General features: G+C 37.3%; 1 protein-coding gene across 5 annotated transcripts in view; it reads left to right on the top strand.

The window, feature by feature from the left end:
• The window catches only part of npnta (nephronectin a), a 65,536-nt gene extending 53,449 nt beyond the window's left edge, over window positions 1-12,087 (top strand). For 2 of the 5 annotated variants that reach the window (XM_053621979.1, XM_053621980.1), the window contains 5 exons: window positions 2,120-2,536; window positions 7,314-7,403; window positions 8,695-8,793; window positions 9,891-10,150; window positions 11,242-12,084. In XM_053621979.1, the coding sequence (XP_053477954.1) occupies window positions 2,120-2,536; window positions 7,314-7,403; window positions 8,695-8,793; window positions 9,891-10,150; window positions 11,242-11,352 (977 nt within the window). In that variant the 3' untranslated portion in view covers window positions 11,353-12,084. Of the gene's footprint in view, window positions 1-2,119; window positions 2,537-7,313; window positions 7,404-8,694; window positions 8,794-9,890; window positions 10,151-11,241 lie in introns of all 5 variants that reach the window. The other 3 variants (XM_053621977.1, XM_053621976.1, XM_053621978.1) reach the window with 3 other exon arrangements.
• Window positions 12,088-16,280: the final 4,193 nt, after the last annotated feature.

Genomic DNA, 16,280 nt, shown 5'->3' on the forward strand with positions numbered 1-16,280 from the left:
TATACAAACATTAAGAAAACACCTTTATGCTGGAACAGGTTTGGGCCTCTTCGTTCCAGTGAAGGGAAATTGTAATGTTACAGCTTACAGAGACATTCTATAGAATTGTTTGCTTCAAACTTTGGCAACAGTTTGGAGATATATGTTTGTAAGGGTCAGGTGTCCACAAACCTTTGGGCATATAGTGTACGTATACTGTATGTGTGCGTAACAGTTTGGCCCACAGCATTCTCATTATGGCATTCGATAAGATGTTGTGATTTACCGCATTGCTCAACTCTAATAAGACTCACTGCTGTGAAGGTAAATGTAATGAGCCCCACTTTGTTCAGAAGTAGCGTAAGACACTTCTTTGCCGTGATCGTTTTGAGAACGTTGTCCTTTCTCAGCATACACACATACAGCTGCATTGTACTGTCGTGTTAGCACAGATTGTTTTGTCAGACGTTCACACTGTATTTTAATTACATTTCTGGAGATTATTGATTAGTTTCAGATGTAGGCTGACTGAGCCTTCTTATTCTCTTGTGTATCTATTATGTGCTCCGTTTACTATTAATTCAGCTCCAGCTTTTCAGCCCTAACAGGCAAAAAAAATGGTGTTGCTTTTAAACATTAAATAATGACCTATCGATTTCACACTGCTCAACAAATGCACACCATGAGGTTCACTAGTGTGCTGAGTTTTTCCATTTGGAGGTAATGGCTCACACTGTGGTTCTTTGGAATCCCAGAGTCTTTGAAATAGCTTTGTAACCCTTCCGAGACTGATGTATTTCAATCACCTTCTTCCTCGTCATTTCTGGAATTTCTTTCAATCTTGGCATAGTGTGTTACTGGGTAAGACCTTTTAACCAACTTCATACTATTGAAAAAGTTCTATTTAAGTGCTGATTTGATTGAACAGGGTTTGCAGTAATCAGGCCTGGTTGTGTTTATTCCAGCTGAACCCCATTATGACTGCAGTTTCATAGATTTGGAGAATTAGCACTGTAACTATGGGGGCAAATACATTTTCACACAGGCCCAGTTGGTATTGGGTAGCGTTTTTGCTTCAATATTTTACATTATCATTTAAAAACTGTATTTTGTGTTTACTCAGGTTGCCTTTGTTTTATCTTCTGTTTTCATTTCTGAAAACGCAAATGCACGCTCGTACACACACACACATTTACAGTAGTCTTTACTTATGCCATGGTGTCTGTTCTCATACACTGAAAAACGTACAAAGGTTTTATTGGTTCTTTATTGTTCAGTCTGGTATAACATCATGTAAGGATTTTTAATAGCACAGGACACTAAACACATTAAACATTAAAGTTAATATCCACCTGTCAGTTAGTCGCATGAAATTACATATAGTAACGAGCTCAGCGTTTAGTGTTCAGTGGCCTTGTTTCCATAAGAGGGTCTTACAAAGCTGTGTTTGTTGGTATAACGCCCACTGCTCTGTGCAAACACAGGAAAAGTTAATGAATTATTTCCATAACAGGAGGTTTAACTGTCAGATTAATTTCTTTTTCAGTGAGAAATGATTCCGCATTAAGCCTCCTTGTGGGAACATTGTTATTTAAGTAACAGCCTTTATATGCTGTAATGAAGGATGTCAACCATGAACACCATTCCCAAACACACTAACTGTTCTATATGAAACTTATGACTTAAACTTATGACTGTATATGAAGTCAAAAACACTAACTTATTTCCTGTTTGGTGTTACATATCACATCTCATGTGTAGACTCAAATAAATGAAAATATGTTAAAGTCCCACATCATTCATGCAATGATATAGATTTTTAAAAAAAATGAAAATCTGATCACTTAATAACAATGTAAGTGTTAAGGAAAATGCATCATATGGTCATATAGTGTATACCACATAGTCTAGTACAAAACTTTGTGTTGTCAGTGTTTAGGTAGAAAAAGAATAGGGAAAGGAATACAAACCTCTATTTTACAATGAATCTACAAAACACTTGAAATCCAGTATGTTAAAAATGAAAATGAAATACGAGTGTAATCTGCAAATGAACAATTCTATACATACAAAAATGTTGTTGTTTTCTTTAATTAAAATGACATGGCTCATGACATTATTGTTTGATCAATACACTTAGCCATCCCCAGAGTGATCATTGAGCCTCCCCTACCTGGGAACAACAACAGGATTCCAGATACAGATCAGAAGAGGACCACTACCACGTCTCGACCACCAGTGACACCCAAGAGGATCGGCCCGAGCACAGCATCCTCCAAAACACCTTCACCACCAAAGAAAATCATCCCAACACCCAAAAAACCAACCATCCCAACCCGTAAACCACCTATGACCTCTCCCAGACCCCCCACCATAGTTACCCATAAGCCCCATGTCATCACTCACCATCCCATGGCCACCACCTCCACCAAAGCCCCAGCTCCATCACCAAGGGTACCAGTTGTACCCCCTCGCAGGACTCCTGTCCCTCCAGTTACTCCCTTGGACAACAACATCCACAAAGACAACAATGAAAAACAGAGAGGAGACGTCCACAGTAAGTACTAACCTTTTTTTTTTTTTTTTAAATCTCTTTATTATCCTTTTTATACTCTTTTTAAAGTTATTCTTCAAGGGTTCTTTGTCTCTTTAAGACTAAAATAATGCTTAGCTCTAGGGTTCTAAAGAAAGAACATCATAGACCTAAGAGCTAAGAACTAAGAGTTCCCCCCAGATGGACAACCAAAGAACACTTAAAGGTTCTGGATTTAACCTGGATTTATTTCCTTAAAATGTACTGCACACTTTGTGCTGCTTACTGGATTCTGTAGTTACAGGTTCTGTTTAGTGCCATAAAAGTTTTATTTGGATTGTCCCCAGTATAAGTAAAAGTCATTTGGAAAACTGTTGGAAACTGTAAACCATCCAAAGAACCTTTAATGAGCCTTTTTCTTAGAACGTAACAATATATCCCAAACCACAGTCTGCTCAGTATATAGTGCCCTGTTAAGGTATTGTCCAAAAGTGTAGCATAGAACATCCTGGTACCATCACGAATTCCCAAAATACCCCTAAAGCTTTCTTACATTTGTTCTTTTGGAGAAACCCTACAGCAGGGTGTTTTCTTATCGGGGACGGTTCACAGAAGAATCCGTTTAGGAAGCTAAAACCCTTAACAATCCAGAACTTTTGAGGAACCTTTTTTAATGTAGGGTCCAGATAACATATTCTATTGACACTATAATGCAATATAAATACTGAATCAGGTGTGATTTTGTACACATTTGCAATGGATGGTATTATTATTTCTGTGATGAACAAACCATGCATGTACTTCATTGACAATTTCTGTTTCCTCTATTAGTGTACTACTGTAGGTAGTGCTGTCCAAACTCTCTCAATCTCTAGATCATCAAAATTCCACTGAAAGTTGTGATAGTCCAGTCACGTAAAATTCTTTGCTCATAAAGTTCTGGATAAGGAACTAACATGACTGAATGGTGACAGTGGTTACTATTTAATGCTTAACCATTGAGAATTAGTCCATGGTTATAAATAAGACATCAGGCATTTGACCAGCACCACAGTCTCTGAACAGATAAGACACATTTGTTTTGAATTTGTTGTGGGGAGAATAAATACATATTTATTTACATACATATTTAACATATGTATTTGTATTTATATTTTATAAATACAAATACATATGTTCTCTGTTTATTCATCTTTAAATATTCTGTTTTCATTAACCTTTTGTCCTTGGTTCTTTAATCAGACCAGAGAAGGTAACCTGATGTCTCTGGCCTTGTAGCCAGTCTCTGGTCTTATTAGCTGCTAAATAATTTACATAAGTGTATATGATATGATTGGGTGCAACAGAGGAGCCATTTTGATTCATGTTTAGAAAACTATGGCTAGAACTATGGCCATTTTGGATATAGTTTACGTTCCAAAATGATAATCCAGAATGATGATGTTAATGTCTATCAATTTGGTGCTTATTTCTCGCAGACTGATCTGGTGCTTTGTATCAGTTGGGTTCACCAGTAGGGGAAACATCAGTTTTGCTTTGGGAAGGAAAATAACATCTGAAAGCCTCAGCTTCCAGATGGCAAGGCGTAATGAGAACAGAAAAACAGTGATGACTATTACATTACCGGTCAACATTGCCAAAGCACATCAGTCAATTACCTCCTGCTGGAACCGAACCCTCACCCACCGGCTGTAAAAAATTTTGTGGCTGAGATGTTAGGCAACGTGAGAAGAAGCTCATTAGAACCACATTTCTGAAATTGATTCGAAACAATAATGATTGAATGAAGCAGTTAGCAAAGCGTTGCTAGCGGCAGCACTTACACCTGTAGTGCTTTGTAATGACTTTGTCCTCTGTGAGTTTATTTCATTAATTTATTTATCGGCGCTGGAATGAGGGCACGTCCGGAGAATGCGGTTTTCAACTACAAGATAGGGAGGTAATTGAAATCAATGTAGTAATCACAAACTAAGGCTTGGACACATGGCCTTATCTCCTCGCTGTTATCCTGTTCTATAATTGGCACATACATGGCACAGGGAAATGTCACCAATCTAGCATCAGGTCCTCGTCACTCTTTTGGGAGAAAAGATTGAGAGGGCGAATTGTTTAGCCTTGAGCGTGTGTTTGTCTCCTCTGACTGAACACGGCTCTGTTTGGCTTTCCAAATGTTTGCAAAGAACCAAAAGCGATGAATAGAAACAAAGATCAGCAGAGGTGGGGCGTTAAAGGGCAAAAAAAGGGCAACGTGAAACTGGGGAAAAGCGCCTGAGGCATGACACGGAAAGCCTTTTCGGAAATCTGCTTCTTCACTGCTATTATGAAAAAGTTTTTTTCCTAGCCGTAAATCCTATATAAGCATCTCCTCACAGAAAACTTCACTGAATTAAACCAAATTAACAGGTCCAGAAGTTTCTTAATATGTTTATGTGGTGCATCTGCTGAACAAGACAAAAATAAATCAAATACTTTACTTCTGTAGAAAAAACAAGTTAAATCTAGAATTCTTAAGGGTTCTTCAGCTTGTACCTACAGTTTGGAAGTGCTGTGTGGAAGTAGAACCTCTTTAGGAAGCTTTACTTTTTAATAAACCCAACATCAGGTCTTTAAAACACATTCATACATATTGTAGTAATATATGTAATATAAGGCCATGCTGAATGATTTGAATGATGAAAGGCTTATATGAAAACCTATGAGATTTATGTAATATGTGATTTATCTATGTGTCCTCACTAGCATCACATTCATAAAGCTTTGAAACATCTATAAAGAATCTACTTTCTGGGAAGTGTATTTACTGTAAGGTCATACAGGAACATGGAATTGAATCTTACTCAACCCAAGTGGTGTTGGTCTGTGTGCCTTGAAAAAATATTATGAAGCCCCATTTCAATAAGTCACTTATTTTATGAAGCTGTATATATATATATATATATATATATATATATATATATATATATATATATATATATATGAATGGCTAGGGATGATGTGAATAAGTAATAGAAGATGTCTCAAGGCTTCATGCTTTTCATTATTGCCATAATTACTGTCTTTTACATAAAGACAGAGTTAGATATTGCGTTTAAAATACTGTTACCTCACAAATACTGACATACAGTAAATGCTTATAGATGTGATGTGAAGATGTGAAGACCATATTTCAGTCCCCCTAAACAAAATTGAGTTCTAGTGTTGATGTGTGAATTTTAGTGGCTGGTTTCATTTTATGGTCCATTGAAATTTCTTTGTTGTTGGGGGCAGAGGTGACATTTTACGTAATTCAGTTGTGCTGGCATTACTGCAGACTTGGAAAACTCTCAAACATATTTACAAAGCAGTGAACGGTTTCCAAGGCACTGGATGTCATAACAAAAGAGTTTAAGGCTTCTTGGCTTTCCATCTTATCCAACACCAGGAGCAATACTACATTTACATTTGCTCATTTCACACTTTTATCCAAAGTGACTGAGCAATGGAGGGTTAAGAATCTTGCTCAATGTCCCAACAGTGGCAACTTGCCAGTTCTGGGATTTGAGCTCACAACTCTTCCTGATCAGTAGCCCAAAGCCTTAACCACTGAGCCTCCACTTCCCACTCAGTGGTGTCTGATTCTCTAAAATGTGCTCCAAAACTCCCATCTAGGATCTCCTAGGTGACGTTTTGGTAAACATTTAAAAAAAAATAAATGTGAAGGATCTTTAAGAGCAATGCCACACTATTTTATTTATTTATTTATTTATTTAGTGGATGCCTTGATAGCAAATGAGTAATGTATCAAAGTTGGCCCACACTTACGCCTCATTTCACCCCATAGTCCTGTAGAATGATGGTCATTCGACTCCTGGAACAGGCACACAGTCCAACTCTACCTAGATGGGACAGTATGTTACAGCCTAAATTAAAATGAAAACCAAGCACCGGCTACAGTCAGGACATTTTTGGCCCAGAGTCCAAATACCCTTTTTTTTGCCAAGAATCTTCTGCTAAGTGGTTCCTGAGTGGTGCAACAGAAAAGCATTCGCACTATCATCTAAAGATGGTGAGTTTGAATTCTGATGATGCTACGCTGTCTGTAGCCAGGAGCCCAAGAGCTGTCAGGTGGCATACTCTCCCTTTCCTATCAATCTCAGCAACACTAGCCAATCATGTGCATCTGTGAGCTCATGCATGCAGAAGTGGGTGAATAGCACCCCCGCCCCCCAACCACCTCGCCCCGAAATTCCATAAGCAGCGGTTCCAAAAAAAATGCAGTTTGCTGGCTTCAGGTGCCTCGGAGGGTCACGTGATGGGCATCACCCTCCCTGGTTGGTAACTGTTGGTTGATAGGGGAGAGCTGCCTGATGGGTGAAAATTTGGACTAAATTAAGGAAAAAAGAATCCTCTGTTGTCGAGGTAATTTTTTTGAAGTATGGTTTCTTACCCATTTTGTTGGTGCCACAGTAAAGTAATTATTCATTTCCACCTACAAAGAGCCTTCTAAATAATGCAAAACATTTATGGTTGGAAATAATACACCATCAAAAATTTACCATCCATCACAAGTTTAAAAAAATAATAATAATAATAATTCCTACAAGGTATCACTCAGAGCACCTTTCTGACACAGTGTAAATGTTTTGAATATGAATATTTCATAAAATTACAAGCCCTAAACATGTATACATACTGAATGTTGGGATATGCTGTGGTTGTGTTAGATTGAACCCAGAATCATTTATCTTCTGTGCAGTCAGCCATCATAATTGCACTTTTTCTCCAAGCAATTTCTGATGTATCTTTTTTTAATTCCCTGTAGTACCTCGGAATAATGGAGACAACAACGTTCTCGGTACTGATTTAGATATTGAACTGGGTAACACTGAAGAAGAGCTAAAAGACGACCCAGGTGCAGTACACTTTTCCTATATCTGCTGTACATCCATGTCTTTGTAGGCTGGCTTCTGTCAATATTTACCAGCTCAGCTCGGCTTAGCAGTAAGGCAGCATCAATGCACTCGATATTGACACACGAACCTGATCTTTAAAGATTAACTTCTTATTCTATATCATCGTATATATGTTTGATAACGTGACATCCTGTCTCAGTTATAATCATATGCATGATTCATTTGTAATGCTTTCTGCAAAGGTCATATATTTAATTATCTATGATTGAAATTCTTAAAATGTTATAATACGTTAAGATGTTAGTTATGACAGTGCATTGCATTTTATAGCATAAATTGTTAACGAGTTAACATAAGTGGTATTTATGACATGGTATCATAAATGTCAATTTCAATTCGATTTGATTGAATGAAGTAAAATTATGACTGAAAAGACTCGTTTTTTATTCACGAATCAATGTGCATTTTTGTCTGTATAAAACTAAATAAATCTAAATAACTACGAACAGAGGTTTTATATTATAAACAAAATGTCCTAAAGGTTCACCATATGTTAAAAATTAACTGTATAAATTCTCCCAAAATATTTAGTTAATAAACCCTGACCCGTTGAAAAATGATCCACTGACGCATAATGAGTTCCGTAGCAGCACCTGAGCTGCCATTTTAAATTGAAATAGAGCTCCAAACTTGGCTAAAATGCCCAACTTCCAGCACAGTGCTGGAAAAAGCTGTAGGTTGTTAGTTATCAAAAGTTCATTCATAACAGACAGTTTCCTTATGTCATCCCACTACTCCCACTCGATTACTTTTAAATATTATTTAAGCAATCTCTCACATAAAAACAGAGGGCAATGCATTGATCCTAGTAATATATAGTATTATGCCTTATGAATGTTCATAATTCATTACATATATGGCTACAACTCCTTTTATAGTCTAAAACAGGGTCCAGTATGTGTCTGGGAAGTGAGCCCAGGTTGCTATTCACTGTTTTTGCATGCCGTTAGAAGTGAGGTCAGAGGTACACAAATTGTCTAACAATTTCAGTCTGTATCCTGGCACTCAGCGCTAAAACAGGATCAGTAGTCTGGCATGGACAGAGCTTTCATTGGCCCCTAAAACGTTGCAAATATCCATTTCTCCAACAAACTGATTGATGCTTGCCTGATGTATGTTTAGAGCTCATGTGACTGCGTCAGTACTGAATTCAGAAGTGTGTTTTGTGTTATTTTTTGGAATCCAGCTGCATTTTTGAATGGCTTTGTAATGCTGTATTTGATATTTTAGAGGCTGGATTTCTGAGCTGCTCCTTTGATCGGGGTCTTTGTGACTGGATCCAGCACAAAGAGGGAGACGTGCACTGGGAGACAGTACCAGACCCTTCAGGTAACTGCTTCACTAGAATTGAATCAGCATTTTACATATCCAAAAACAACAACAACAACAACAACAACAACAAAAAACTTACTGCTCAACTTAAGAAAATTGTTAAATAACTGAATATATTAACCTTTTAAAAAGAGTTTCTATCCTCATAGAACACCCCAAATACAGTATATTGTATCCTTTTTTCCACCAGCACAATTCAGCTATAAATTTGATCAATTTGATATGTATGTAGACACACTGCTGCAAAAAATTTCTTACATTAAAGTCTTACATTTTCACCACAATAAAATCCTTTTTTTTTAACCATAAACACAATGTGGTAACAGAAACATACTATACTTGCATCTATATATAGTATTTCTATTAAATGTAAACTATAAGTAAGACTTTCTTTTATCATAAAAAGCTATAATTTTTTAACACAAATGGAGGATTGTGTGCACTTTCAATAGATTTTCTCTGCTTCTTTGAGCAAGAAATTATGAATAAGTCTGGAATAAAACACTTGGAGGCATGCTGTTATATGAAACTAATCAGTGATGAGGTGGTATGATTACTATTATTATTCAGTAACAGCGTGTCCCCCCCAACATGGTACATTTTGTTCCTTTTATATCATGGCAGTTTGCCAGTGCTGAAATATTTTAATTTATTAAAGAATATGATACTAGAGGGATACTTTTTTTTATCCATTTACATTTATGTTTAATGTTGCAGAACATCCACAAACAACTTTGTATATAGGTGTTATAACATAAGTGATAATGGAAACTGTCATTCCCTCACTAGCCTTAATTTCTTCTCTCTCTTTAAGTTAATAAACCATGTAACTGAGGTACTCCTGAGTCTTTCAGGACTTAGAAAGTTTTAAAGAGCTTCCTATATGTTTCTGCTACAAACACTGACACAGGTTAAATATATATATATATTTATACGTAGACTAAAAAAAGAACATGATACTGATTAGTGGCACGCCAGCCAATTTATTAAATAAAATAATTATTTTGTAACAATCCTGTAACAATCCTGCCCAGGGAATGTTTTGCCCTAGCCTTGTGTTGTAAGTGCATGGTGTGCTGTTGGTTCTATTTTAGGTGGAAAGTATCTGACCATCTCTGATGCGGCGGGTAAGCGGAATGGCCGCGGAGCTCAGCTGGTTCTTCCCCTGGCATCTCCCTGGAACGAGGGTAACCTGTGTCTGGCTTTCCGGCACAATCTGGCAGGTCACCACGTGGGCATGCTGCAGGTGTTTGTGCAGAAAGGCCGACAGCACAGTCCAGCCGTATGGGGTCGCACAGGAGGCAGCGGCTGGAGGACGACACAGATCACACTGTGGGGCAATGGCCTGGAGAGTGTGAGTATAAGCTTACTCTTGTAAGATTACGCTTGTGCTCAGTTCTTGCTGAGATCAAATGAATATTGTAGCTAAACAGACAATGCTAGCATCATCTCCTGCGAGTAGTGCTAACTAGCACATTATCAATAGTAGTACTATTTTTGGTAGCACCTTAATAGGATAGAGATGATTGTGGATGCTCTCCCTCGGACAGCCCGAACTTGCTAAAAAACTATGCTCACGTCTAATTTATTATACAGTGGATAACTTCACTTCAAATTCAGTATTACAAAGCTCTATGACCAATTACAAAGCTCCAAAAATATTATTGTATCCTTTTGAATAATGAGCCTAATATTGCAATAGTTTGATTACGATTATGTTTGGAGGGGTCTGTGAAATCTGTTAAAGGGTTAAAGAGTTAAAGTTGAGCACATTCGCCTCACACCTCCCAGTTTGGGTTGCAGCAGGATGGGCTCCAGGTTCCCCGCGACCCTGTAGGATAAGTGGTATAGAAAATGGATGGATGGATATTCCCAAATTCTCACTCTTACTTGAGTGGATAATCTCACCGGGATACAGTAGATTTGTAATTAGGAAGTGCTGCTGTATTTATAAAAACTGTCCTGTGCTTATGCTGAAAATCCTTTCAACACACTTAGTACTCTTTAATCTTCTACACCTGTATACTGTAATAATCATGTATAATCCCGTCTGTCTGGTGTCACCCAGAAGAGAATGGGTTTCCATTTGAGGGTGGTTCCTCTCAAGGTTTCTTCCTCATGTTATATCAAGGAGTTTTTTTCTTCCCGCTCTTACCTGAGAGTAAGTAAGAGTCTACAGCTGCATTTCTATAAAGCTGCTTTCTGACATTAGCATTTCAATACTTTTACAAAAAACAAAACAAAAAAAACAACACTGGGTCATTGTAACCCAGACAATGAGTTGAGGACTACACTGAAGAGCTCTATTTAATTCCCAGCTCAGAGAAATTAGATTTCATTTTAATGGATACTTGAGCATGTTGGATCAATGCTGTTACATCTGAATGATGTGTGCGTGTGTGTGTGTGTGTGTGTGTGTGTGTGTGTGTGTGTGTGTGCTTGCAGGTGATTGTGAAGGGTGAAAGGCGGAGAGGCCATACTGGCGAAATGGTCCTGGACGACATTAGTCTGAAGAGAGGTGTCTGTCAGGAAGAACACAACCTGAGGAGGCTCTAACAAACACAAACAGAAAACCCTCTCGCCCGACGATTCGCTTAAGAAAGAAAAGAGGGATCTGCTTTTCCGTGGACTTCCCTCAAGATTATGAGTGTGATTCCTACAGCAGACAAAAGCCCAATGCCTCCAGTAGCTGGATGAAATTGTGTATGGAAACAGTAGTTCCGAACACGGAAAATGTGCCAATTTCTTTTATAAATGTCATACACTTCTGTATGATTTCCAACGAGACAATAGGAAAATGGACCCAGCTGTGCCACGGCCACATGTTCGCTCTCGAGACTGCCTTTTTAAAGCCTTTTTAAACTAGCCCACGAGAGCATCATGTGCTTAAAATCTAGCCGAGAGACAACATATTTCCATTGTATTATTGTAAATGTATCCGTGTGTACATATATATAAATATATATATAAATATAATTATAGATATATTTGGAAAAGATGCTTTGCTAGTGCAGAATTACAGTATGTGAATTCTTCAACTTGTCTAAGTGATGCAAGGCAATGTTTACACGACCCGATTTCAAGTGTTCTCTTGGCATTATGTATACTGTAATCTACCAGCCAGTCAAATTGTTTTGCATTATATTTTTAAGTGGCTGTATCAGCCATCATGTTTTGGCATATGATACACGTGTGTACCCTTTAAATCTTACAGTATGATGATGTCAGTATTTAAAGATTTATGCCAATAAAAGTTGTGAATGTACACTTTATACATTGGTCTTGTGTATACTGCGTTGGTTGAAAGAAGCAGTTTGTACATTTTTCAGCACTCTGCTGCCTGTGAAGTGAATTGGAATTGCAATGACCAGCGTAACTGACAACGCCTTCTCTGGAAAAATCATGTTTGTCAGGAGTGTTTTCAGCTTTTCTCTGGCCAGGGGTGGAGCTAATGCTGCCTTCATGACCACGTAGGGAAATAAGAAGATCAGGAGTCATGACTTCTCTGAGTTTATCATCCAGAACATGCGTTCAGCATCCACGGTACAAAGAAAGAACAAGAAATAAGTGTCTTTTAAAGTGTAGTTTTTTTTTTTGGTTTTTTTTTTAAAGAACCACTTTATCTTGTTCATGGTAGCAGTGGATCCAGAGCTGATCCCAGAACACACCCTGGATGGGATGCTACTCCATTACAGGGCACCATGCACACACACATTCACACCTAATTTACAGTCACCAATCTACCGACCGGCGTGGTTTTTGGAAGGTGGGAGGAAACTAGAGAACCTAGAGAAAACCTACATGGACACTGTTGAACATGTGAAACACTGCAAAGACAGTAATCGAGCTCCAGATCAAACCTCAGGAACCCTGGAGCTGTGAGGTGCTTCCCAATGCTACCCAGCACACCACAAGGATAGCTGTATAATTTCCATACTAACATCCATTGTTAAAATAAAGGCAAATCTACCAAACCACTTTTCTTGAGTTTTTAAAAGCAATTCCTATAGAAACCAAACAAGAGTTAACTTACCATGAGTTTCCATTTTAGAGACAAAAATCTCAAGGTGGGAAATAGAAAATAAAATAAATAATAATAAAAAAACAGTTCTCTGGTAGTTCATATAATTTCATGGTTGAGAAATGTAAACAGAAACTTGAAACGATTCAATCTCAGTGCATCACATCTAATCCAGGTACTGAAAGCTTAAATCAGACGAATATTCAATACTTGTGAATTGGACCTGACTTCTGTGGAGGTGCTTAAGGTGGGTAACGTGATCAATAGGGTATCTTCAGTATCAGTGTGGTTGAACAATACCCTATATGGCCTTATGTGCTTGTTGAACATCCCATTCCTGAGTTAGTCCTTTGCTGTTATAGTATTCTCTTCTGGGAAGGCTTTCCACTAGATTTTGGAGCCTGGCTGTGGGGATTTGTGTTCATTCAGCTACAGGAGCATTAGTGAGATCAGGCACTGATACTGGGTGAGGAGGTCTGTGGTGCATGCGGTGGTCCAGTTCATCCCAAAGGTTTTCGGTGAGGTTGAGGTCAGGGCTCTGTGCAGGACACTCAAGTTCTTCCACTCCAGTCTTGGAAAACCATGTCTTCATGGAGTTCACTTTGTGCACAGGGGCATTGTCATGCTGGAACAGATTTTGGGCCTCTTAGTTCCAGTGAAGGGAAATTATAATACTACAGCATACAAAGACATTCTACACAATTGTGTGCTTCCAAATTTGTGGCACCAGTTTATGGGTGTGATGGTCATTTGTAACTTTTGGCCATATCGTATACAGTATATTGCTGGTCACACAGTAATTTCTGTCTATTTGCAGATTTATTTTCTGTGAAAGTCAATGTCAATTTTCTGCGATTAAACCCACGCTATCTTGCTACATACTGAAATAAAGCCTTAAGCACTGTGTTACTCTGAATCTGATTATAATTTAAATTATATAAAGTCCTACACCAGGTTCCACAAGGAGTTTTCTTTATTTTGAAAAGGTTATATAATCATTTCTGTAGCCATTTATTCAGATTAAAAGTGTTGACATCTGGAAAATGAATTCAGTCTAAATACCTAATTTAACAAGAGGAGTGCTACACACAATAGAGCTGCACTAATCATGTATCATTGTTTTCTGTCGCACACAGAAAACAATAAATTTGTATGTGCAGTCTTATTCATAAAGGTCTATTTACACTGCAATATAAAATCAGTACTTTGCGAAATGAATGTTATTTAGTGGCAGTTTTAGTTATGCTGCTGTTCTAACAAAGTTCTTTTAAAAGTATCTCAATAAAATGGCGTAATTAAAGCAACCATTTGATTCATTTCAGTTCACAAAAATCCAAGACATTGAATTACACAACAATAAACTCTTAAAATAAACAAGAGGATTATGACAGATTTAGGAAGGCACCGTCCTCAGTAGCACAAGGGGGGCAAAAAACAATAAGAAAGAAACCTATATGTCATGGTTAGAGTTAGGGTTAGCAAAACTAGCATTACTTAGCATTGCACTTACTCTGCTAATGTGCACTAAAATAACTGAAGGTGTACTCCTTAATTAAATTAGCCAGACAAGGAAAAATTAGCCAGACAAGGTTCCTATGCTGCTTCTCCTAAATGCTTTTAAAACTTAGTTTTTTTTTCACACCTAATATAGTTAACAGTCTAACATGATGGGTTGTTTTGTTTGTGAACTAAAATTATTGTAACGATGAGTGTGAATGAAATGATTGCTTCAACAAATGTTTTTTTTTTATTTTTTTTTTACTTTTTCCAAAATGATTTCTGTCAATAAATGTGTTCTGTACAAACACATTCACACTCATTTCTGTTACTATTATCATGGTTTACTGTATTATATGGTTTACAGTATTATTACAATACACTCACAGCAGTGTTATTTTAGCTACTGTATATATATATATATATATATATATATATATATATATATATATATATATATATATATATATATATATATATATATAACACAATACTTTGATACAGTGTAAACTACCAGTACTGTAAAATATTTTCCCAGAATACCAGGCACGCAGCTGTATCAAATGGGAAAAGACATTTAAAGTATTACACTACTATGAACCCAGTATATTATTGTCGATTGAAGCCATTCTTTACAGTGTATTGTCCACATGATTCGGATTTAAGTGGTCATACGGAAGTTTCAGATAAGTGTACCTTGCTTTAATTTCACCCTTGAGGGGTTTCAGATCCTTCCTTAACTGCGCCACTTTTCAGTGCATACGGCCTCAGTGAAGCGTCCCTCAGGGTAACGTCCATGAGGAGACTGTGGAAACATAAAAACAGGGAACTGTCGTTTTAAAACATCGCAATAGTAATGTTCATTGAAAGTGAATTTTAATTGAAAGTATTATTTCTGGATGGATTTCTGGATGGTCTTTAGCATAATACATTATGAAGCCCAGAAATTTATACAATGTTAATGTTAATATATAGAACCTGAGGTTTAGATAAGTAAGCAGTTTAGGTCCAATGATGGACCATATATGACCAGGTAATGATGAGGAATATGAGTGTGAGAACACAACCACCACTTCACTATCAGTGAAACTACCCAAGCATTAATTGCATTTTGGCCAACATAATGCAAGATTGGCTCACAATACACTTGCTATTTCCATAACGGATCCTCACAGATAACTGACAATGTATCAGCATATCATATATTAAGACGTATATTAAGCTAACAACTGTGATTGCCACAGCTCTGGGAAGTGTATGGTGTTCATTTTCAAAGCATGTCAGCATGTATTTTTGGAAAGCCATAATGACCATAAAGCAGTACTAATGTAATTTCACTCCTATTCTGTTTTGTGAACATTGACAAGAATTAATTTTGAAGAAATTAATGGTCTGCATTAGGTAAAATCATACTGTATAATGTGCTGATGCCCAAGTGAAGCAACTGAAACTGAAAAGATCAGCATCATGATCAGATCATCTTAAGAAACTCTTCCACCATCTGAATAGTCTTTGGGATTCTTAACAATATAAGGAATAACCTACAGCTCAATCCCATCTCACTTTAGTCTATCCCTCTGGATGAATGTTCTAACACTAGAGCAGAGAGTTTTACTTTAAGACAAAGACAAAGATTTCTAGTGGTACCTTCACTAAAAAGTCACAAGGACTTTCTAACTTTTACAAAACTCACGAATATGCCATGCATGTATTTTCATTGCTTGCTCCAAAAAAGTATATCGTGCAACAGATGGAAACGGTGCACGGAAACCAATCTTATTACACCCAGAATACTGCAAGATTCTGAAGCGTGTGTGTGGCCAGATAATTGTACAAAAGATATCAGATCCTCTGTGAGCCGTGGAGAGTGAAACTCCATCAAAATTTACATGTAGAGCTGCCTGAGAATCATCATTGTACCATAGAACTAACCATTTAAAGAACCACTGAGGAACCCTTTTTCTAA

Source organism: Ictalurus furcatus, chromosome 3 (genome assembly GCF_023375685.1).
Source record: "Ictalurus furcatus strain D&B chromosome 3, Billie_1.0, whole genome shotgun sequence".
NCBI lineage: Eukaryota > Metazoa > Chordata > Actinopteri > Siluriformes > Ictaluridae > Ictalurus > Ictalurus furcatus.